Genomic DNA, 24,990 nt, shown 5'->3' on the forward strand with positions numbered 1-24,990 from the left:
TTTATTACTCTGAGAGGGAAAATAATACAAGTAGGAGAGGAATTTGCTCATACTCAGGTATGAGGTAAAATAACTTATAATCCCCTCACATAATCCCCACTGACTCGGTGGCAAACTTTCAACATCTGAAATGCCCCCAAGTTAAAAATAATTTGATAAAAACTGAAGGTGTTAAATTCTGGTTTACTACAGAAGAGCATAAAATATTATCTGAGCAAGAAAAATTCATTTGACAACTGAGTCAGACCAATTTTCTATGGGAACTCTAGCAAAAAAAAAAAAAGTAAATGAAAAACCGAGAGGAGGGTACATTTCAGAAATAAATCTGCTTTTGCTCAACTCCAGGTGACAGCAGGCAATTAATGCTTAAATGAAGAGATGGTCACTCTCATAATATCATAATCAGATCAGAACATGAGCTCACCCCACTGTGGTGATGGTGCCTCAGGTTGGCTCTGCAAGGGCCTTCAATTTCTCTACCTCCATCCCTTGCTCAAATCTCTGAAATACCTGATATTAGTGTGGCCAATCATCAACATACCATGGTACTACTCAAAATAAAAAGACAAAGCAAATCAACACATAAATAAGAAAAAAGGTAATAAATGGGCAGGAGGTAGGGCAGGCTATCACACTATAATTAGATTCCCTCATGTTTTTAGGATAAAATATCTAATATACATAAAACTTTCCTACAATGAGAATATGAGAATGCAGGTAATCTGTATGTGCTAACAGTTTCCAAAGGTGGCATGTGTACAGTCAAATCAGCTTTTCAGATCTTAGATTTAACATCCTAGGCTTCTCAACCAGCAGAGAACAAATATCATGTCCAATCCTGTCTCCTTTTGCTTCCCATTTCAAACTGTCTATGTGATGTGACCTATTATGAGAAAGCTCAGAAGTAAGTAGCTGAAGAGTTAAGGTAGAGCAGAGCCCTTGTGATGCATAAATTGCATTTCTCCGAGAGTGGTTCTATCCCACACTGAATGTCTACACAGTCTGATAGAAAAACATTGATTACTTAATTTGTCCTTCTGAATAATGATACTATAGGCTCTTGGTTAAAAATGGCATTGGGCCAGTTGTCCCTTCATGTAATTTTTCTGAAATGCTTAGGTAAATTACCTATAAACAGACAGAAAGGAAGATAGACAAAGAAAAGGAGAGAGAAAAATGGACTAATTGAAAAAAAATACTATATTAACTTTGACATGCCAATTCTCAATTACATACAAGAATAACAAAAAGGTACTTCTAGACATGTAAAGACTCAAATGATGCTCCCACAGAAATCTGAACATTTTAGCCATACTGCTTAAGCTGACAGAAAAATTCAAATTCAATGTTAAAAACTCAAGAATGAAGGAAATATATAAGTGTACTGCAATAAAACTTGTAAAGCTTAGTGTGTTAAATAGATTGCTGTTAAACTACAAATAAAATGATGTAAATATTTAAAATAACATAAAAAAGATAAGTGTATTATAAAATAATAATTTACTTATAATTACCAAGGCTGGAAATTTCAATTTCAATAAAAAAACCAATGATGAAGGAGGAAATAAATAAAAATTCACTAAACATCTCAGCATTAGCAAACAAGCATCACTATTTATTGTAGTATATACTATTCTATATTTACATTGAGAGAAATAATAAAAAAAGATTGGTGGTAATCTCTGTAAACGTAAATAAAATTAGCATATATAAAAAAGACTATAAGCAAAATTAAAAGCATAGGAAAAACTGGGGTGGACCACAAATTGCAAAACATTTTGTAAACTTATGATTATCATCCTTAATATAGAAACAGTTATTATGAACCAATAATAAAAATATAAACATCCTTGTGGAAAAAATAAAGGATAGGATAGGGAAATAGGCCCTTTCACTATATTTGTACTGGGAGAGAAAATTGGTAAAGCAAACAAAAGCACAAAAAACGTTGTAGAGAGAAATTTGACAATATATATCAAGCTTTAAATTTTTTCAACTTTGACAGAATCTACCCAATACTGCAGAAGAGCAAAGTGAAAGTAACTGAAATATGTTTGATAACTCAACAATTCTCACACAAAATATAGAGAGCCCAGGCTCTTTGCCTGAGGCCATCCCCTTCCTCCTTGCTAAATACAACACCTCCAACAGAACTCAACCCCAGGCTATGAGATGGCTTTCATTCTTGGCTACAAAATTCGTTCCCCAAGCCTGAAGCATGGTTAAGAAGGAGTCCTTCTAAAATAGCTTAAGCATCTCTCTCTCAATATACCACAAGTCTAAAGCATCTATAATATGTTTTAAAATTATTGACATTTGGGCCTCCCCTCGTGGCACAGGCGGTTGAGCACCACACTGTGAAGCTGTCCACAGCCTCTGCAGCACTGGTTCGACACCAGCAGGCCGGCGAGGGTCACACATGGTGCAGCAGACCTCTCCTGTCGCACCCGCTGCTCCCCTCAGCAGTGTATTTCGTCAGTCTGCCTGCTCTGTTCCCCGCTCTGTCTCTGGTGAATCCTCTCACCCTCCTGCACATCTGGCCTGCACCCCGGTTCTTGTATAAATAAATGAATAAATTAAAAAAAAAAGTTAAAAAAAATTATTGACATTTATTTATCTTTTTTTAAAGGGCCAGTTTTCCTCTGGAAAAGAAACTGTCTAATGCTCCCCCAGGTAATTAGTTTCAGAAGGTAATTTTAGTAAGCCAGCTAATTGCAAACAAATTATTTTGAAGTACTTTTTAAAATGTGTGTTGTCAGGAATTGGATTTTCATGAGTAATGAGTATAATTGATTACGAAAGTGCTTATCTTTTTTTTTTTTTTGGAGATGATACGGTAGCTGCCATCACTGCTTGCAACGCCTGCCAAAGGGAGGGTGTTAATGTTTAAAGCATCTGAACAGACTATGAGAGGCTACCTAAAATATAGACAAGGCACTGGCTTCCTCCATAGTTTAGGGTGAACATCTGTCCTGAAATGTTAAGGACCCAATTATACCTTAAAAACACCATAGGTATAAATCCTTTGCACCACCTGAAATGAGAGGTCACTAGGACAGGATTTTGTGGGCAAGTCAGTGGTTGGCTTTAAAGTAACTTCAACAGAGAGGACTCTCCCACTCTAGAAGCAGTTCCCCACAATACCCATGCATGAGGGGCTACTCCCACCCTTGTCACTTGTGTTTATACTCAGTAAATGAAAGTGTTATTTTGAGGATTAAAAACTCTCTGTGCCTGTTATGAGGGTCTGGGGTTCAGAGCCGGTAAGCACTGGCAGCAAGTACAAGTTCAGTCAAGGGATTAAATACCTGTTCTTCTTTTGGAAGACACTGTAATAATATTGCCCCCTCCCAGAACACTGCAAACTTGAGGACAAGGATGTCTATCTTCATCTCCATACCCTTCCCACAGAGCCTGGCACACAGTAGGCGCTATACAGATTATCAACTGACATGTTGAAGGTTCATCTCCACAGTGAGGACCAGCCCCCTCACTGAGCTCCAAGAGTCATCCAAGAGGAAGCAAGTAGCATAAGAGCGTAATTTCCATACAAAGAGGAAGTTCCCTGTTCCCAGCCCCACCTAAGGAATGGTGGAGCAAAGCATAAGGGAAACTGAAAGAAGACTTGAAGACTTGGGGGAGGCAGCCCCACCTGCTTCTCAGCCTTGGACTTGCACCAGGGTTTTGGGGGAGATGAAAAGAAGGTGGACTTGGAGTCGAGACATATAAAGACACTTAGAAGAGACATGGGTAAGAGAACTATGGCAGGCTGACAATGGAAGCTTCTATCTTGATTTGTACTTTGATTTTGCTCCTTTCATCCCAGACTTACCTGGCCCCTTCTGCCCTTTCCCATTGTTCCCTGCTAGAAGATGGCTTAGACTTGTGGCAAGCTTTCAGGTCTCAGTGGCCCCACTGAGGTTCAACCCTATTTGGCTGAGCATTTACCCATAAGGGGATATGGTGGTCTGGGGAGTTTCATTGGTAAAATAAATCTTTTCTTGTCTTTCTATGCACACTACTTATTCTATTAAAGCTCTTTTCTAGAAGTCTTACACACTAACAATATGCTTTGTCTTCATGAAGTGAATGGCAGAATCCATTTAGAGCATGTGAGTTCAGGAATCTCGGGGTGCCCCTCAATCTACCCATTAACAGTACCACAGCTTCATACCCCTATCTCAGGTACGTGTCCCTCCTGAGACTACAGTATGAGCATGTAGTGAGTGCGATCATTTTGTATGTTTTCAACAAAAATACATGCATGTATGACAAATGAATTTCAACTGTCAAAAACCACATGGGCTTTAGTCTTTTTTGTTCACTTGTTTACAGTTTTCTTATCTTTTATGGGACCCGAAGTCACGACTCTTCTGATTTGAATTTTGATGGTGTCCACATCAGCAAATTTCTGTTCACCTGCATTGTTATCTTCATTTCAGAAGACCAGCCTGAGTAATGGTTAATGGGAAACTCTGAACATGAAAGGAAGATAACAACGCATTTAAGAAAATAAAGCTCTTTCTATTCCAACATAATGACTGAGGTGGCTCCTGGCCAGACTTTAGTTAAAAGATGTCACAATGGCCACATAACTGTGCCACATGAAATAAAAACAATGAGATCGTCTAGAAGAAACCAAGATATAACAAAAATTTAGACTCTGGGACCCCTCATACCAAGAAAAGTCGTTCAATCACACAGCACAGAGGTCATGCTGTCAGGAGTCAGGTGGTCCACGGCCTGCTATCAAGCCCTGGTGTTAGATATAATGATCAAAATACCTTAATGTTCAGGAATTTAAACCTACATGCTGAGATTGTGCTTTGTTTGCAACACTCATAAATCAGGTGTAGCAGGGCCAGGTTTTATGAGTGGGAGCTGAGCAGTTTGGACTGGCCTTCTGGAAGATTCACCAATAGCACATTACCTTTGGGGACCTTGGCCCTCCAACGCTCCCGATTGATGTGCACCACCTCCGTCCAAGTGGTTTTAAAGCTCTTATAGTCAACGGGGATCACGTTGTTGTTGACCGGGGCACTTCCTTCTGAGCCAGCGCTCTTGACACCTGATCGCTTGGCATCTGCCGAACTGATGCTGTTCAGACTGGAGAGCAAAAAAAAAAAAAAAAATCATACCAAAGAAGAGGGTCAGTGTTAGGAAAATGAATATCAACGGACAAGCCCAAGGGAGGGGTGGTTAGTATTCCTCAAGTCACTGCCATGAAATCTCTAAGTCATGAGGCTTGTGATTATTCTATTTTCCAATTGTGACAGGTGGAAAATTTGGCATTTTCAATAGGAAAAAAAATCAAGTTTTCGCCTTACGACTACAGATAATCCCCATATTTGTTCTGTTGATTGGTCACATCTTTTTCAATAAGACTAAAATCCTCTCACATGATTTTCTGTCCTCAACTCTCTGACATTAACTAATTTGAACTCAACTTCCAGTTGGTCCCACAGTTCAGCAACTGCTTCCACAGTAACCACTTTTCCAAGTTATCCAATGTTATTTATGACAAGAAGCATGTGTTTGGTCTTCGCCTCATTCTTGGCACAGAGCTCCCGAAAGCCCTGGGGATTTCCTAAGTTACCAGAGCTATAAAATTACCTTTTGTTATTTTAATAAGGAGATTTGGGGACCCTACCAATGGATGGGGGTTGGCTGCCCCCACAGAGAGCCAACTGTGTTCAGTCCCACCCTCAACCTCCTGAGAGAGGAGAGGGCAGGAGGTTGAATCATTTGCCAAAGGCCATTGGGTTAGTTATGCCTTGGTAGTGAAAACTCTAGAAAAACCCAAAGGGACAGGGTTTGGAGAGTCTCTGGGTAGGTGTACATGTGGAGATTTGGGGAGAATGGTGCACCTAGGGAGAGCCCAGCAACTTGACACTCTTCCCCCATATGTTGCTCGATGCATCTCTTTCATCTGGCTGTTTCTGAATTATACCCTTTTACAATAAATTGGAGATTTGATATGTAAGATGAGTTCTGTGATGGGTCATGGGAATCTCTGATTTAAAACTAGTTGGTCAGAAGTACAGGTAACAACCTGAACTTGACCTGATGTCTGAAGTTCAAGGAGGAGGTTTGGGGGACCTTCAATTTGTAGTCCATGGGTTTGAGAAGCACAAGTAACCCAGGCTTGCAACTGGAGTCTAAAGTGGGAGCAGGAGGCTGGGGCGGGTGGAATACTATCTCTCGGTAGGCAGTGTCAGAAGTGGGTTGAATTCCAGACACCCTGTTGGTGTCCTGGCATTGCTTATTGTCGGATGTGGAAAAACTCTCTTCCCATACATGTACTGACTGGAATTGGATCTAGAAAAACTTTTACCTAGCAACTTGGTGTTCTTTCTCTCCACTCCCATGTCCCTCTATATTCAGCGTGTCCCTGATCCTAGACTCCCCAAGGCCTGGGTAAGGGGATTTCCAATGTTCTGGGGGAATGCCAGTGAAGAGGTAGTCAATTTGGAGATGATGAGAGACCAGTGGTGCAAGAGATCTTTTTTATATGAATATTAATTTATGTTTTTAATCATGGGCAACTTCATGAATATAAGGATGTGCCATCCTCTGGGAAACTTTAAAGAATCATTGCTCATCTCCAGGTGGCTAGCTTGGGACTGACATGAATCCAAACAGAATGACTGACATTAAGCCTGACTAGAGGAACAGAGAACATTTCAGTCCAGTGTTTGCAGCACTCTAGCCATCTAGAGATGGCTCAACTAGTAAGTAATGGGGTCAGAAGTTTAACCCCAACAATGGGACCCAGACCCTGAATCTTTTAACTATGAGTCTTCTCTCCATATAATGATGTTAGGTGAGTTAAAACATTCAGGGTTTTTTCCTCTCTACTTCATTCTTTTTCTGAACCTAAAAATGAACATTAGTGTCTTTCTTGTGAAACTTTGGTCAAGGCTACTATCTTTTTGAATGAGGACCAAGAACTGTGTGAGCACAGCAGGTAAAAGTGTAGTCACTGGTGCAGCCATTTACTCTTACATAAGAGTAAATGGGTGGGGAGGGGGGGGACGTGGGGGACTGAGGGGTGGAGGGTGGGTGTGGGTGTGTATGCCGTGCTCACACACACGTGTCAGGAGAAGGGGGGATGTGTACCAGGTACCTGGCAGTCATATTTTAGACCTTGGGTGTCACCCTCCAGGCCAGCCTGGAGAGCATATATAATACAACTTCAATTCCTCTAAAAAAGAAAAAGGTAGGCAATTCTCTTCTTTAAAAATGTAGAGCAAATGTCATTATAAAATAGCCACCCATCTCTTCTGAAAGTAGAACCCTGTCCTCATGGACAGCCAGCCTGACCCTCCAGCCTGAAGCTTCTCCACTGACCTTGAACGCCTCTGTCCAGTGCCACCCGTTTGAGAGGGTTCATCGATTAGGGGACTCACAATCTTCTCAGTCATGTCTGTGAGCACAGTGAAGGTGGGTTCCACAATGAAATCAATGAAACCTAAAGAGACACAGCAGTACTTCAGAGGAACTCCATATTAACTTAGGCCTTTTCATACTTTCCCATGGAAATTCACGAGTTCTCATCTTTCTTTTAAAACTAATCTACACATGAGCGCCAGATGAGATTGAGAGAGAATAGGTTGGTCTTATAGTCCTTGATTTGAACAGCTAGAGCCAGTTCCCTTTTTCCTCCATAAGTTACCTATGGCATTTTAGTAGATATTCAATAAAATGCCTAAAAATATATATTCAACACCTACCATGATACAAACACTGTGTACAAGACTAAGATGTACAACCTACAGATTGTAATGACCCCAAGAGTATAAGGGACAAAGGAAAAGCACAAATAAAGGCTCTGGTGAAGGTCAGGGATCAGGAGCCAGCAGGGTGACATGCAACAGCTTTATTGAGGTGGTGATGTATGAGCTGAGCCCTAAGACCAACTCTACACTCTAGGTGCAGAAGATGGAATAAGCAAAAAGAAAGGGATGGGGAGGGTGCAGGATGTGTGATGCTGGGGTTCAAGGGTTCTTTTGCTGCCAGGGAAGGAAACCCTGGGTAGACACATCATCATCAGCCAGGGAGGCTCCCATTGTCAGTTAAGAGACAGGCTTAGAGGGGCACTAAAAGCCTCTGGAAATGTTTGGGCAGCATTGTGATGACACTTTCAGATATTCTTTGGTAAAATGAACCTGGCAGGATGAATGGTAAGGGAGAGCGCAAGAGGGACTAAGGCTAAGAAAAGCATTTTAGAAGTTGTTGAAGTAGCTCAAAGGAAAAGGAAGGAAGGCGGACTCCAGCGGCACCATAAGAAGCAGGAGGTGGGATCTGTTGAAGACTTCCTACAGCAAAGCAGAGGGCACAGAGACAAGGGGGTAGGAAAGACAGCAGGTTCAGTCTTAGATGTGTTGCATTTGAGATTCAAGAGACACATCCAGATGGGAGAGGAAGAAGAGTTGGAAGAAACAGGGTGAAAACCAGGAGAGGGGTCAGACCTAGGATGTACCTGTGAAGATCACCACAGGTAGTTTCATGAGATAGCTGATGTTGAGCTAAAGTGAATGTCTCAACAGTTCAAAAATACCTGTGTTGTGTGACACATTTGGAGAAAATATATGCTCTGGAACTAATGGTAGTGATTCATTACACAGTCATGTGAAAGTTGGAAGGAAACTAAATAACAATCAAAGGAAATGCAGTGTTTGGAAACATACAAAAAGCCTATTTGGTTTTCACAATGACTGGTGGGGTGATTCTGGCATTTCATGTCCAGCAGTGAAGGATGCAAAATAAAAATCATTGCTATCAGATGCCAAAAGTATCAGGATACTTTATAGTCAGGGAAACCTGACATTCAAATTTGTGTTGTAGTTAATTCTGGTTTAATTTTAAGTTGAAATTAAGAGTGTGATGGCACCGTTTTCACCATTTTCTTTTTCTCACAGGTTAAGCTGAACATTCTAAACCAGCACTAACTGATCACCTCTCCCTCGGCATCCTGCACGTATTAGTTAGCCCAGCCACTTAACCTAGATTTCTGCTTCTACCTTGACTCGGCATGACAACATGCACCACTGCTTGCTGTGTCCCTGATGGAGGCACCCAGCTAGTTTCCTTGCCTCTAGTCCTTCTCAAAACCCTCCAATCAGTCCCCATGGTACGGATAGAGAAATATTTCTAAAATGGAGTTGGCAAACTTTTGTGGTAAAAGATGAGAAGGTAAATATTTTCCATTTTTTGTGGATCTTCCCTATAACAACTGCATAACTGGCAGTGTATGGCAAAAACAGCCACAGACTATCTGCAAATGAATGAGCATGGCCACACTGTAATGAAATTTTATTTATAAGACCATGCAGTGGACTAGACAGATTTAGTCCATAGGCTAGAGTTACTATGTTTTATTCTAAAATATCCATTTATGTATATTTAACCATCCTTAAAATTCTTTAGCTATGCCTTCATTGCTGAAGAAAAGTATAGTATATGCTATTCTTTTATAATATATAATGTGGGCCTGGTTTCTCTCTAAACATGTCCCTCATTGCATTTTAATCCCTCCAGTCATATAGAATTATTTGTAATTCCTTGATCATACCAAGCTGTTTTAAAATTCCCTATTTATTACATACTTGTGACCTTCCATACAACTCTAATCCACATCACCATTAGACACTGCCTACTTATCTTTTAAGACTCAACTCAAATACTGCTCTTCAACAAGTTTTTCTATGTCTAGGGATTCACGTACTCTGTTGTACCTGGGTGTACTTCATGCCAACTCTTCCTAGTGTCATGATACTTCAATAGATTTTGTTTTCATGCCTTACATCTCTGAGAGAAGATTCTATGTACAATTTGTCTTTGTTTTTTTGTAACATCTATTGTAGTGCTCATCAGTGCCCAACACCTAACAGGGACTCAATCTATTATTATGAAAAAAAAAAAAATGAGTAAGTGCTCAAAACACAATAAATCCTTGTTGGATTTATTTTTTGAATGACTTCAGACTCTTTTGCAGAGGAGATAACTGGTGACATTTAATTTATGTTTGGCACTGGCACTCTCTCATCTGAGTATTTTTTGTTATATACATATTTTAAGGCTATTAGCAGCACAAAAGTTATTCTTACCAAAAAGGAAAAAAAGTGCTAAAGTTTTTTTTTGAACAGAAAGGAAGGGAGGACGAAAACATTTAAAATGTGCCATTCCTGGAAGTAGGGATCCAAGAATGAGGATCTCCTGGAACAGAAGCAGAAGAAGCATAAATGATGAGAAATGTCATGGAGACTTATGCTACTGCAGGCAGAATGAATTGATGAAGCAGAATGGGCATTCTGCCACTAATTCTTGTCATCGTCTTGGAGATCTGAAGCTCCCTTGTGTCTTGGCAGGGAATGATGGGGACGACAGAGAGGTGCTGAGCCAGTCCATGAACCAGGAAGAAAAGTATGGGGATAGCGGCTCCATCAACTCAGGCAGCCAAAGCCCCGAACACAGCAGGGCAAGATGGAAGCCAGGTTCCCAGGAGAAAAATCACTGAGAGTGACTGAGTTTACTTCTATGGACACCTCTCCGGTTTGTCTGTCCAAAGGGCTGGCAAACACTTACCTACTTGGGACTGAGCAACCATGGTTGACTTTCGGTCACACAGAGGAGAAAAAGGCAGCCCCAGTTCTGCTTCTCTGTCACCCTAGAAAAATAAGAGGTCATAGTAAATTAAGAACATTAGGCTGAACCTCCCAAATTTGACTTAGCGACTTCAACTGCTCCGAAGGTCAATGGTCTTTATGTTAATTATTACAATTACATTATGTAATAAGTCTTTATGGGGTCTGCTCTTCTGCATAAAAGACACCAAGAGGCTGAAGCCCTCTGGGGTCCAATCACTCCATCCAACTGCAAAGGCACATGCTGTTGTAGAGAAAGCCTCATCAGGCAGCAATAGGTCCCCTGAGGAAAGTAAGAAAAGCAACCCGTCCTGTGGCTTGGAGCCAACACTGCAGTCAGAATTCCTCTGTTCTCAAGTGGTCCTGTGTCCACCCCTGGTCTTTCTGGAACCAGTGCACCCCTCCTAGCCATGGGCAGTGTCCAAAACAAATCTAACTGAACTGCCATGGATTTATTCTCCAAGTGCTACCAAAAGCTACATACAACTGCAGCAAACGCTTCTGGGTCCTTAACCACAGGGCTCAGTCTATAATGAAAAGTGGACAAATAAAGCAGCAGGATAAATAATTCCTTGAGCTTACTGAATCAGAGAACAATAAAACATGGTTCTCTGGCCAATATATTTTCAATTGCTTCTCAAAAGGCATCACTATAGCAAGCAAGTGCCATAAAAGTCCAAATCATGATGGAGAGGGTTTTAAAAATCAGAACCAGAAACTCAACGCCCCCATCACACATTGGAAGAAAAGGAAGACCTCCATCCCCTTCTTAAAGTGTGAAGTTGTGCTGATTCACTTTACCAGGAAAGCATCTGCATAGGTTAATGACTTCTGACTTGGGTTTGAGTCTTCTCTTTCTCCTACTACCTGTAGGCTATTTTCCCTTCCTACATTTCAGTTTTAGGTGCTATAAACTGGAGGATAATAATCCCTACCTCGTTAGCTTATGATGAAGATTAATGACAAAATGCATGTAAATAAATAATAAAGAACTATTATTGTTTCCCAACAGGTATCTCTAATTTTTAAGTCAAGGTTTGAGAAGCATTTAGTAAATATGTTATGCCTAATACATTCTGATTACAATAAATATCACCAACAAAATCAATAGTAAGTAAAGAGTAATAACAACCTAGTTTAAAATTCAGACCTAATTCAAAAACAGAATGCATTTTCTTTGTAAGGCATGCTACCAAAGAGAAAGGACACCAGTTCACACACATTTAGCATCTAATGAAAGGCCGGAAAAGGAATAGACGTTAAGGAAGCTGAACAGAGGGCTCATGATGGGAGCTAAAGCAATCCAAGGGCCTCTCAACAGCCCTTAAGTGTCTCAGTTCCTCTGCACCCTTTCCTGTGCAGACACCCCATCAGGCACAATGGCTTCTCTGTTTCTGAGTTTGCCTTGCTGAGAGTTATGCCATCTATAAGGGGCATGATAAAAATGATTTACTCCCAATTATTTTTACTTGGATAGGATGATGAAAAGGAAGAGCATTCATAACATAAATTGTCCTTGTAGCTGTTCAGTAAGACTAGCTCAGTTAAAACTAGTTAAACCCATTTTTGTCCCCTGCTTAATTGGGATACAAGTTCTTAGCATATTTTAATGCGGGCTGGAGGTTTGGAAGAAGAGATAGTGAACATGAATCACATGACTAATAACATGCAAGTATTAATTTGAAGCATTTATTTCTGAAAATCTACATGATATTAAATAACTTTTTATCCCATGGGCTTGCCCACGCACCTCTATCTGCCCATCACTTACAACTATGGGATTTCATTGAGCTGGTATACTCACCTGTTAAAAGGCTATTCTAAAATAGTGGTCAATGAATTTCCTTTGGAGGACAGATACTTTTATGAAATGGAAAGAAAAGTTTGGAAGATAATATGGATGGATGTTCTTCTAAAGGTGAATTCAACTTGAATGATAATTCAGTACTGCATGACTCATAACTACTGGCTCTGGTGGAATTACACATTTTCTGCTTTATAAAAGAGTTCAGTATGTTTTTAAAAGGGCAAAGGTCTTAGCTGACACAAAGGATTTTCTTTTAACTCATACTTTTTTTCTTCCAGGACACTGCAGGAAAATAAATAACTATTATTCCTCAGGTGGGGGTTAAGATAACTCTGAATGAGAAGCTCGTGTAGTCAGTCTACAAAAGAACACAAGAATATTTGTTGAATAAATGAAAAGATGAATCTGGTTAGAAGTAGTCAGGACATTTATGACAGGCAAGTAGGGGGAGTAATGAGGCAGTTAGCTGTTCACCAAACTCCATCCTCCATTTCCTATCCTGCAGCTAGCACACTTCCCAGAATCTCTACCAGTTAATGCCAGATAATAAAACAAGAGGAGAAGGGATGTATTTCTGTCACAGTTCTCACCTATAAAATCTCGTATGCCTTGTAGGACTGAGGTTACCAGAAGGGAAGGGAGAGGAGAAAGAGCAAAGTGGGGATGAGGAACAAAGGATACGGTGGAGGACTGCAGGGGTGTTGGTGGTGGGTGTGTTTACCAACACCTGAAAGCAGTGATCAGATACTTCCAAATCATATACAGTGTTGTAAACCAAGGTTAACTCAATACAAAAAAAAAAGTCTTCCATGCCTACTTCTCCAGTATCGTCTCTTTTGTAGATCTGATACGGACAAGTACCATGGAAGCCGTGTGGCTGGTAAACTCTGGGTCTAAAATCACCGCTTATCATAAAGCACCTGCCAGTCAAGAAACACCTGTCGTACACACACCTATGTGTGTTGTCAAACATTTTGGGTATGTTTGCTACAGCAGCTCTATGTAATAAGCAACATATCAATTAAGAGAAGCAAAGGTTCTTTTTGTATGGGAAGTTCACAGGGCAGAGGGCACCTGCGATGCATGAGCTTTGAAAGATCTTTAGGTTACATTTCCAGGGAATCTTTTCAGGTAGAATCAAGAAAACTTATTTGACTGGGAAGATAACAAAAGCACCCAGCCAAATAAAATGCAGAAACGTACCAGCTTATTTCTCAGGGGAAGAAGTTATAAATATGAGGTATGAGAAATCTATCATGATTTTGGATTTAAGATAGTATAACAAAGACAACTTTATCCTTTCCTCTCAGAACTTACCTTCACAAACCAAGAACAATGAGAAACACAAACACAAATCTAGAAAAAAATCTGTTATCTCAATGCAAAATTACATGATATAGGACTGTCGAATGTTGCATCATGGGGGAGGTAAGGTTCCCAGAGATGAAGATTACGGCTGCAAGTCTCAAAAACTCTTGAAGAAGACAATTCAGAATAGACAGTACATGCAGGTGTGAAGAGCAAGCCTGGGCCCTATTTAGCCCCAGGTATAGTGAAGAAGGAGGAGCTGAGTAAGGAAACACAGGGGCACGGTGAGAGGGTGTGTGAACTGTGAGAGGCCTGACACCTGCTGTCACCAGTGACTGGGAAGAAGTAAAAGCTAACACGCTCACACTCACATGCACGTGAACACACACACACACTTAAAAGCCTCACAACAAACCAAAGGGAATCCCAGCTTGTTTAGGATATTGCTATTCTGGCTCCTCCTTGGAAGGAACACATTTACAAATAGTTGATTTAAAAATAATATATTTCATTCAAAGATAGTAACTAATAAAAGGAAGAAAGAGGAGGAGGATGGAGAGAAATAACAGCAGCACACCACCACCAAGAAAAAAAAAATGAATGAAAATATACCTCCATTAAAAAAAGGAAAATAATAAGAAGGAGGGAAAAATCAGATAGGGAACACTCACCCAAAAATGGTGCCACTGAGTGACCAAATATAGTGCCGTGAGTAGAAAGAAATTCCTGAAATTATTAAGGTAAGGACTCAGTAAAAACAGGAGCTCAGACCGGAAAAGTAAAGACTGCATGGGCATCAATGCAAAGAATTGTTCCTGATGAAGGCACATCGAGGGACATGCAGGTCAGGGAAGAAAACAGCAGGCCGTAAACAAACACCATTGATCCAAAATTTAGAGAATTAAAGGAAATATGGAAGAGAAACCAAAGAGAGGCAATATATGAGTGACAGTTTTTCCTAAATAAAAGAACTAAGCAATGGAAAAGGAATAACGTCAATATTTAATCAATGTAATGTGACTCCATAGAGAAAAAGAACACACCAATCCCAAGAAAAGCTAAAGATTCAAAGGTAAAGAAATAATGCCTACGGCACATGAGCAAAAAATATATCACCTAGACATGGAAATGATTCCAGACTGGCATCTGACCTCTCCATAGCAACCTCACAAATAGAAGACATTTGAGAGAAATCCAAATAAGACCTCAACAAAAGAAAGTTTGATTTGAAAAATTTCATACCCAAGCAAGCTATGACCCAAACACAACAGCAGCAGAAAAGCCTGTAAGCACTCAAAAATGTGGCTTCATTAGTGCTTCTAAAAGAAAGTACTCAAGGAACAACTCTGGCCAAGCTGTAGCTGCACAGACCAAGCTTTGCCAACGTGACAGCATCGAGTAGAATCAGGACATGAAGATCTGAAGACTCTAGCTTTTGCCAGATTTTTCTTTCCGAGCCTACTGTTTCAGGTATGATTTTTGTAAAGCACATGTAGCACGTGAAATAGCATGTTCATTTAGAAAATCAGGTCACTTTAGAAATAATATAGTCAACAAAGAGTAGCAAGAGTTATGAAAGAAAAACGGGGAAAGGTATTGTAAGGTATTGAATGAATACTTGCATCCTTATCCATTGTGGAATCAGTCCATACCTTTCCCTATTTTTACAAAAATCATACCTGAAAGACTAATTATAATAAAGTGAAAATCAAAATCAACAAGCAACTATTAACCAGAAACACACTGTGGGGGGAGGGAAGGAGGGATTAGGGTCAAAATAAGAAGGTGGGAATTGTATGGGGAATATAACCAGATGAAAATGCATACCTTGTGCAAAAATGAAAAATGATGTAAAAATATATAAAATAAAAAATAAATAAAATAAAATATAAATGAATAGATATATAGAGATATAAAGAAATAGAGCTATATTTAAAGAATAAAGGTACAGACCACAAAAAAATTAAGCAAGTTGATAAAACCACCTAAAATCAGGTGTTGCATAAAAGTGAGAGGAAGCAGAAGTTTGCTAATTTTTATGGTGTGGAAGCAATAAATATTGTCTAAATAAATAGAAGATAGAAAGTTTTCACTATTGTGTTAGCTACTAGAATAACTAGAGATATCATACAAAACTTCCAAAACATCAGAAAAACAAATACATAACTAACATAAAACAAAGCAGATGGCACAGACAATACAGTGAACTATTTATAAAGAAGCCATAAAAAACCAGAGAGCATAATATAGAATATGATGATACCTAAGATCAAACATTCCTGTCATTTCAATGGATGTTACTATATGGCTGATTTAAATAATGAAATAATCTTATATTGGCTCATTAAAAAAAAAAAACTCAGTTATATGCAGTGTTTAAAAGACACACCCAAACTAAAGTAAATCTAAGGTTAAAAGTAAAAAGTTGAGCAAAGATAACAGTCATCATCTTAAAATGAGAAGAATTTGAATTCTAGGGAAATGCATTAAAAAGAAGAAGCAGGTTTTATTCTGAAAAAGGGCACAATAAAATTTGAAGTTCTAACAGGAATACAAAGAACCAAATAACATAGAATCAACATTCCAGAAGCAAAAATTACCCTGCATAGAAAAAGAATAGAAATATGTACCAGTTCCTGACAGATCAAATATTTTTAAATGATATAAAATGCCTAACTTACAAAAAGGCAGATGTACCTGGTGTTCTCTGAATTCTGTATCTTCCAAGTAGAAAATAAATCTGCTTTTTAAGAGCCATGCACATTCACAAAAGGTAATTATACAGTAGGTGACAAATTTCACAATAAACTCCAAACAATGAAAAAAATCTTTGATCAAATTTCAATAAGCCATGAAATAATTATGAAACTAGAAAGAAAGTAGATAGTGTCTTCTACCTCTATCTGAAGGAACTCTTAGGTAAAAGAGATATCAAACCAAAAATCACAGAACATTTAAAAAAATTCATTATCAGAGTGTATAAGATTGATGATGAGAAAAAGATAAACTCCTAGCCTTACATTTTGTACTATTAAACAGACAGACAGAATGAAAATAAGTAAATGTTCGAGTTAGGGAGTTAGCAAAAGGACAGAGTTAACTCAAGTAGAAGAAATGAATTAATAAAAATAAAAACACCAACTAAGGCATTATAAAATAAAAAAGAAATAATAAATGAGTCAAATGATTAGCTAATTTTATAGTAAAGAAAGGGAGAAACACTCATACATGAAATTTTTAAAAAATGGTGAAATAGCCCGTTACACAGAGAAAAATTAAAAGGGTTATAAGAGAGTTGCAAAATATAAAAATATGCAGCAATACAAAGAAAATAAACCTCAAGATTTTTACCAGATATATTTACCAAGGAGATAAATTTATATTTCTTTAAAGTCAGTATTTCATTGAAAAGCACCTTGAGATAGTCACTTGAATTTTGTAAAATAAGGCTATAAAACCAAAGATACAACATTCTTTTAGCAAAGTATGGAAGGTTGTATTCATCGGCACTGGTACCATTCCCTCATTTTGAAATATAACCTAACTTCTCATTGAGATATCCCACTGGAATTGTTCAATCTAAAATCTATAGTTAAGTACTAAGGCAATATTTCTCCTACACAGGTTACTTACAATGGCTTATAGTCTCTGGGTTAAAAAATAAGTCAATAAAAATAATTTACTGAATCATAATTACTAGAAAATAGTTCTAGTCCAGTGAGCTAACATTCTATTCCCAGCAGACAAGAAAGTCAATATGGTCATTTTCACATATCCTCTAGCATATTTTCATTCAATTCAAGCATATGTGTATGCACACAAGATTTCCTTTATTGGAAAAAATATACTCAACATAGATACACTAGTTAAGATCTACCTTTTGCTACAGATTAAACACTCCTAACTATATGGGGTATGATATACCCCAAAAGCAGAATCAAAGAAAGCATATGATAAAGGGAGTGGGTATTTGGAAAATGGCGCAAAAAAGCCCTCAATGAGGGATGAATTGGCAGTGTCATACTTGTATACAGAACCAGGACTCACCTGTACAGCTCTAGTTCCTCCTGTGCTATTGGGATCCATTTGAAAATTACCAAGAGTTGTAGTTTACAACTGAGGCCAAGAGTTGACGTTACAAGATGAAATATACATGTATGTTGAATGAGGAACCTGCTGATGTGTTCATATATACCTTTTAAAGGTGTGTGTGTGTGTGTGTGTGTGTGTGTGTGGTATTGATGTACACCCATGGACAGAATGAAGGAAACACGGAACATGCAATGCTTGGAAGGATACACCCAGTGACAGATGTTAACTAGAATTATTGTGATCAATTTGCAGTATATATAAATATCAAACCATTATACGGTACACCTAGAGCTAATATGTTATGTGCCAATTATGCCGCAATAAAAAATGTGATACCTTGAGTTAAAAAAAAAAACACATCTGGTCCAACCTTCTGAATCCCTCCCATTCCTATTTCCCGCCCCCCCAAAAATTAATATTAAAAAAAGAAAAAAATGTAAAATGTCAAAAAAATAAAATAAAATATCTGATAATAAGTTAATGTTATGCAAAAAAAAAAAAAAAAGCAAATCAGAGATAGCACCACTGGGAACTAGAGGAGTTATCTGATGAGTCCCAGGCCACAAAGCAGTTAGAATTAAAATTCCAATAAAGGGTGTTCTGGCCTTTGTTTAATATGCTTTTAACTCTAGTCCAACTTCATTACCAGATAATGTAGACAGCTTCAGAAGAAGAAAGACTCAAATACCTTCCACAATTTCTCCACTCAAACTAGAATCACAGGAATGAGAGTCATCATACAAGAGTAACTTGCTTCCAAAAATCTGAGTCATCTTTGAAAGAGTCTACCTTTTGTTAATTTAGATGACAAAGTTGAGCTGGTTAAAATCATGTTTTATGGAATCTCAGGTATCTCTGAATCCATTATATGAACTTCCCTTCTTAAATTAACAATAATTAACTGAACTAACTTGAATCAACTATAATTAACATGATCATTCTTTTAACCTCAGGACCCCCAAGTCTGGAAGCAGATGTCTTAATGGCAGCTCTTTCTGAGATGAGGTTAGCACACATGCCTGAATTTAAGAAGAGTCTTGGTGCTATATACTCATTTTTCTTTCTATGTTTACAATGTGTACTCATAAAGACTCTGGCTATTCATATAGAAAACACAATCCTGGGTCTTAGGAGCTGTCAATTATACCTGGAAGAGTAGCTTCAGTAATTTCTTGACCCCCAAATTGCCATGTCTGGCTTAGGAATTTGACATCATGTACGTGTGTGCTAGAAGCAACCCCTCAGTTATAATAGACAGGAGTTAAAGATTAACATCTTAATCCCTTTGGCAACATCCAGGGGACCATCAGTTGCTTCACCCATTAGAATAAAAAAGTAAAAGCACTACTGAGGTGACTTTTTCTTTCTTTTCATTACAGATGACTGTATAAACAAATTATGGGATATGTATATCCAATGGAATACTACTCAATGATTTAAAAAGATGAAATAGTGCCTTTTAGGACAGCATGAATGGATCTTGAGGTGATTATACAAAGTGAAATAAATCAGAAAGTGAAAGACAATTACCAGATGGTTTCATTCATATGTGGAATATAAATAACCAAAGAAAACAAACTAGCAAAACAATAAGTATAATTCTTAGGCACTTTGCAAAATATACTGGTTACCGGAGGGGATAGAAAGTAGGGGTGGAGGGATAAGGGAGGGATGGGCAGGGATGCAAATCGAATGCAGCAATATATTAAGAGAAGCATCCCCCATGACCAAATGGGACATATCCCAGGGATACAAAGTGGGTTCAACATATGCAAATCAATCATATCATTTCCAACAAGAAGATTAAAGTCACATAGTCATTTTAATAGCTATGGAAAAAGAATTTGATAGATTTAACACCCATTTATCATAGAAACTCTCAAACAGGAATAAAATGAACATGTCTCAACATAATAAAGGCCATATATGGCAAATCCAAAGCTAGCATCATATTCAGTAGTGGAAAACTGAAAGCATTTCCCCTAATATTAGGAAGAAGACCAGGGTATTCACTTTCACCACTACTGTTCAGATGACATTTTGACAAAAGATTGCTGCTTAGAATTTTGCTTTTTAAACAGAAATTCTTAGGCTAGAGACACCATACTGTTCTGAGAAGCAGAATTTAAGGAAGATTCAAACATCACATCATCAGGAGGCAAAACCAAAACCAATAACCCGCAAATCCTCCTTCCCCAAAGAAAATTCCTGTAATCTCTATAGTCCTTATTTTAGCATTGTTAAAATATAAAGTCCATAAAATAACTACAGATGATAGCCCTGGGGGGTAGCACACCCACAAGGTACCTGTCTGAAGAACTCCTCCAGGAGAGACATTGTCCAGCGATGATGGAGATCCCATGCTTTTGCTGGATGGCTAATATCTGCCGTGTGCAGCATCAGAGATAAGGCTTTTGGTTTTTCAATCCTAAAACCCAAAGGACCAAACACAATGACAAAGTGATCAAAACCTCCATAGACTTGGAAAAATTCATTAAATTTAATCCCTTCCATTCTCCCATCTTAAACCCTGAGTTGGCACAAAGCATCATTCCATCCTACAAATGGGGTATTCATCAGCTTCATCTCCATGTTTATTGAGAGGCACCTCAGAATCAAAACTATTTCTGGAATGACTGCATGATTCCAAAAGACAAGAATCCAAGCGTCGCTCACTGATTTTTATTTGTTGCTTCTGCATCAAGTGGATCTTTGATAAATTCCTTTTTCCAAAGGGAAGCATTTTAAAGTCTAATTAGGATAGATTGTTACTGGCTTTACTATTTATTGCCATCCTGAGAAGAACAGGATATGAGATGTTCAATTTGCCTATCACCCCTCTAATTACCCCCCACTTTATGAGACCAGTCAAAGTTCCATTGAAGGAGGTATGTCTTTAAGATGTGGACAGCCATTCCCAACAGCTAAACAACAGAGGATGTCACAAGAGCACTCACGCTTCTGGCTGCTGCAGGGCAGTCTTCATTGCTTTGATTTGTTGGAAATGACAGGACATATCCGTGGCCATCACCATCTCAATTACCAAAGTCCGAAATTCCCTTTTAAAGACATGGGGTTGGCGTGGGGCAGGGGAAGAAGAGGAATTTAAAAAATGGAAAGTAAATATTTTTTCCATTTCTAATCAAAATCAGTTAATTACTTGTGACATTTCTAATCTAATGGGATCCTTTTAGGTAGGCTTTTTTATGAGGAATAAAAGTTAAGGGTTAAAGAAATCATTTATTACAAATATAGTATGTGGAATGCACACATCATTTGGGAAATTAACTCACAGGAAAAATTCCAAATAGTACAGAGAGCTCCCATACATTCCCTCTTCCCAGCACAGGTTCCCTGATTAGGACCAGTATTATAGGACCAGTATTATTTAACATCTTGCAGCATTTGTTGCAATTGATAAGCTAACATTGGTACATCGTGTACATTGGTACTGCCAACAGGAATACAGAGATAAATGACTAGGATTGTGTCCTAGTGTGAGCCTTGTTTTTTTGTGTGAGCTGTGAACTGATGTGTTCTGGTCTGCTCTGGTACCTTGCATTTAGATATTCCGATACTAGCCTCGCTAACCCTCAAGTAGACTGCAAAGATCAAAGAAGCTATGATCATACAAAAATGAGAATAAAAAATACCTAACTACTTTTTCTTTAACAGAACTAGAATTAAATAGAAATAGAAAAGTCTTACCAAAAATATTGATAATTGAAGTGGCATATCTATGGTTTGAAAAAATGGTAAGAGGCAACGAAGCACGTTTTTGAAGCACTTGATTAGATTTTCTTGAGACCAGGAATATACTTCTAAATAAGACCTCACACAAATCCTTCCAAACCCTGATATGTCTGAATATTCATGAAGCCTTTCTTGCCATATTCAAATATTTCATTACACTTTTACAACCATTTTAATTGGATAGAGGACTCCTTTTTTATCCAGAAGACATGCATTGATTAACTGAAATGCTCTGTATTTTTTAGATTCTGGCTGAATCTAGCATTTTTCCAATAATAATTTTTCAAGCCAAATACTCTCCTATCTTTTAATAAACTGGAGCTGCATAGAAACTAGTGGCAAACTCTTACTGGAAATCAGTTTTACGTTTATGGCTCAGTATGGCTGCTTTCTCTGCATTCCTTGCAGAATAGCTGTCATACAGATCCTCTATAAACTGCAGATCATTTAATTTAAATACAAATACTATTTCCATCAAAATAGATTCAGAACTTTGTAAAGACTTAAATGATTTTGCCTAAAAGCTTTGAAACACCTTCATCTATATTTATAGCAAGAATGATTTGCAGGCTTGCTGTGTGTGCCACAAAGTGTGTTAAGCATCCTAAATAGATTATATTACTTAAGCTAGCCCTCACCAAGTCACAGGGCAAATAATAATTCTCTTCTAGAAATCAAATATTGAAGAAGTGTAAAGAGTTGATTAACTTCCTAAACATCATATCAATAGTAACTTTGTCATATTCAAAGTCAGGTGTTTCTATATTTAGACACAGTGTCATACAGGTAACAGAACTAGATATCTAATGTTACTTTTACATGTCAAAATACTTTTCTTAGCAAAATTTTTGAATACTTGTGTCCAAAAAAAGAGACACAGAGTGTTTGGGAACTGGGGGAGAGAAAAAGAGAGAATAATACAAATTTCAAACAGGGTATTATTTCTTCCAAAGCAGCACACTTCATCTCACAGTTCTTTCCTGGCCTCCAAATATCTCTCCTGTCTCATCCTTACCTCCAGTCATCCTTTGAGAGGTTGATCAAAATATTCATTTCCTCATCTTCTTGCAGAAGGCGATAAGCTGCACTTAAGTGGTGATTTTCTAATACAGACCTATCGTTGTACAGAATAGCTGGATCAGACCTGAAGAGACAGCCAAGCAAAGAAATTTAGGATGTACAATGCTCGAGGTTGTCCAATGCACCATCTGTTTTTCCTATATTTAGCAATTATTTTTTGCCCCCATGCAAATTATATCAAGCAAAAAGTTCTAACACTACAAATTACCAATAGATATGTAGAATGTTTTGTTAATATGTGGATGTGATGTCCAACTCTTCAAAAACTGTTCCATAACCAGATCTGAATCATCTGTCCTAGTGGCAACAGTGAGTTTTAAAAATGCAGGTCAAGTCAATTTTCTTATATTTTCTGGAATGATTTTATTTTTTTTTATTCTTATTCTATTCAGCAAGAGAATTTATTTGTTTTAGTTGCAACTCTCTGAACACAGAACACCCTGTGGCTACAGTTCTAAGTTCCTTTGGTAGTTGTTTGATATTAAAATTTTGCCCAGCAGAAGTCACAAGTGGACAGATAAAAGTAAAGAATGTAAGAACCACACAATTGTTAGTCACTCTCCCCAAAGCAACTCCACAGCTGAATGGCACTATACACAAAGCTGTGTGATATTTCAACATCTTTAATTTAAAGAAATATTAAATTACTAGAGCTTATTTGTTTCTCATCAAGAAAGCTGGGTTCCAGAGGTGTAAATGACTTCTCAGAGTCCTACAGCGGAGAAAGGGCAGGGTTGGGATAAAGGTGAGGTCTTCTGAGAGCTGGATCCGTCTCCCCAAAATAATTTCCACCTGTCATTAGCGAAACTTTGGGATATATGCAGCATATCTTTCAAGTGTTAGGTGTAACATTGTGTCCCTCAAAGAGAAGAGGTTACAGACTTAGCTTTCTGAACAGGGATAACAAGGGCTGACATGCTTTGGATAAAGCTCTGTTGAAGAAGGCCAATGTTTAAAATTCCTTCCGAACCCAGTTTAACTAAACTCACTGGAATTTTTCTTACTCCAATGGACTTGACACCAAACATGCACATCCTGGCTGAAAGAGCTGATCTTCTACCTGTCAAGTAAGTAAGGTACCCACTGATGTGTATTTTGTGACATCCAGTTATTTTCTAATTCCTGAAATTAAGCCATTTCCCTCTGAGTTGTGACTAGTTCTGCTACTGTCTCCAGTCAAGATCCACATATAACTGCTCCTTCAGCCACCTATCTTCCTGCTGGGCTAGTCACCACAGCCTCTGTCCTCAGAGCAAGGGCTCTACCTGCAGACAGCCAATAAACACGGCTGCTCTGTGGAACCCTCTGGATTTAAAAATCTTACAACAGGACTACAAAAGACTGTTTGGCAGCAGCTGAGACTGTGAGGAGGCAGGAGGTAGAAAATGAAGCAAGGGGCTTAAGTCCTTTTGTCCTCCATTCTATTGAAATTCTCTTCTGCACAGAGATCAGATAATATTGTCTTCTTTTGTGTACCCCATAATTAAGTGTTGGGTTCATTATATACATACAGATTGATTTAAAGAACACAAATCTATCTGGAGAGTGCACCTGTTTTTCAAGAGAAATTGGTATTTATTTGGTATTAAACTCTCACCCCTCCCTGCTATATTCTTTGTCTTGTTGCCTCTCTCCAAATTCTAGCTTCTTTTGATTTCTATGCCAGGGCCCAATGAAAGCCAGTCAGGGTCTTCAGTTCCATATCATTGTCTTGAGAGAAGGTAAGTTTTTAGAGGATAAGGAAGAGGCACAGCGGGTTTAATCCTAAATGGAAAGGACAGCTGGCTGGTATTCTTGCCTAGAATTCTGTGCTGGAGGAATAATGAGAATAAATTTGCAATTTGGTAAGAGAAAAACACCAGAATTAATTAGTGAGTGCCCCCCTGAGATTTGTGCCCACTGAGAGGGCATGCAGGTTGCCTTTGGGGAAGTTGCCTATGTGGGACTACCTGGCTCCCCAAATCCTGTGTCAGGGGGAACTGCAAGCACTGAACAGAAAAGAGATGAAATCAGGGAGGATGAGGAGAGTATCACCAGGACCCCAGAGATCAGAGGGTAAGAAGCTTCTATTATTTTCCATGTCAATGGAAGCTCCATGCTTGTTTGTCCTGATTTAGTTTACATGGCATCTCAGCCTTTATGGAAACTGTTTCACATCCTTTCAGAAACAGATAGAGTAGGCATTGTTCATATGTAAATCAACAAATTTCTGCATTAGAATGCAGAAAAAGAGGATATCTAGGCTAGATGTGAATAAAATGTGAAAATTAGGCAGATAGCCTCTTAAACTCTAGTACTTGATCA

General features: G+C 38.4%; 1 protein-coding gene across 4 annotated transcripts in view; it reads right to left on the minus strand.

Annotated features, from left to right (window-relative positions):
* The window catches only part of PDE1C (phosphodiesterase 1C), a gene marked incomplete at both ends in the record, with an annotated part of 491,455 nt that overhangs the window by 58,036 nt on the left and 408,429 nt on the right, over positions 1–24,990 (minus strand). For all 4 annotated transcript variants that reach the window (XM_084229771.1, XM_084229773.1, XM_084229772.1 and 1 more), the window contains 6 exons: positions 4,931–5,106; positions 7,351–7,471; positions 10,588–10,669; positions 20,161–20,281; positions 20,811–20,912; positions 22,622–22,750. In XM_084229771.1, the coding sequence (XP_084085897.1) occupies positions 4,931–5,106; positions 7,351–7,471; positions 10,588–10,669; positions 20,161–20,281; positions 20,811–20,912; positions 22,622–22,750 (731 nt within the window). The remainder of the gene's footprint in view (positions 1–4,930; positions 5,107–7,350; positions 7,472–10,587; positions 10,670–20,160; positions 20,282–20,810; positions 20,913–22,621; positions 22,751–24,990) is intronic.

Source organism: Talpa europaea (genome assembly GCF_964194135.1).
Source record: "Talpa europaea genome assembly, chromosome: 3".
In the NCBI taxonomy this organism is placed as follows: Eukaryota; Metazoa; Chordata; class Mammalia; order Eulipotyphla; family Talpidae; genus Talpa; species Talpa europaea.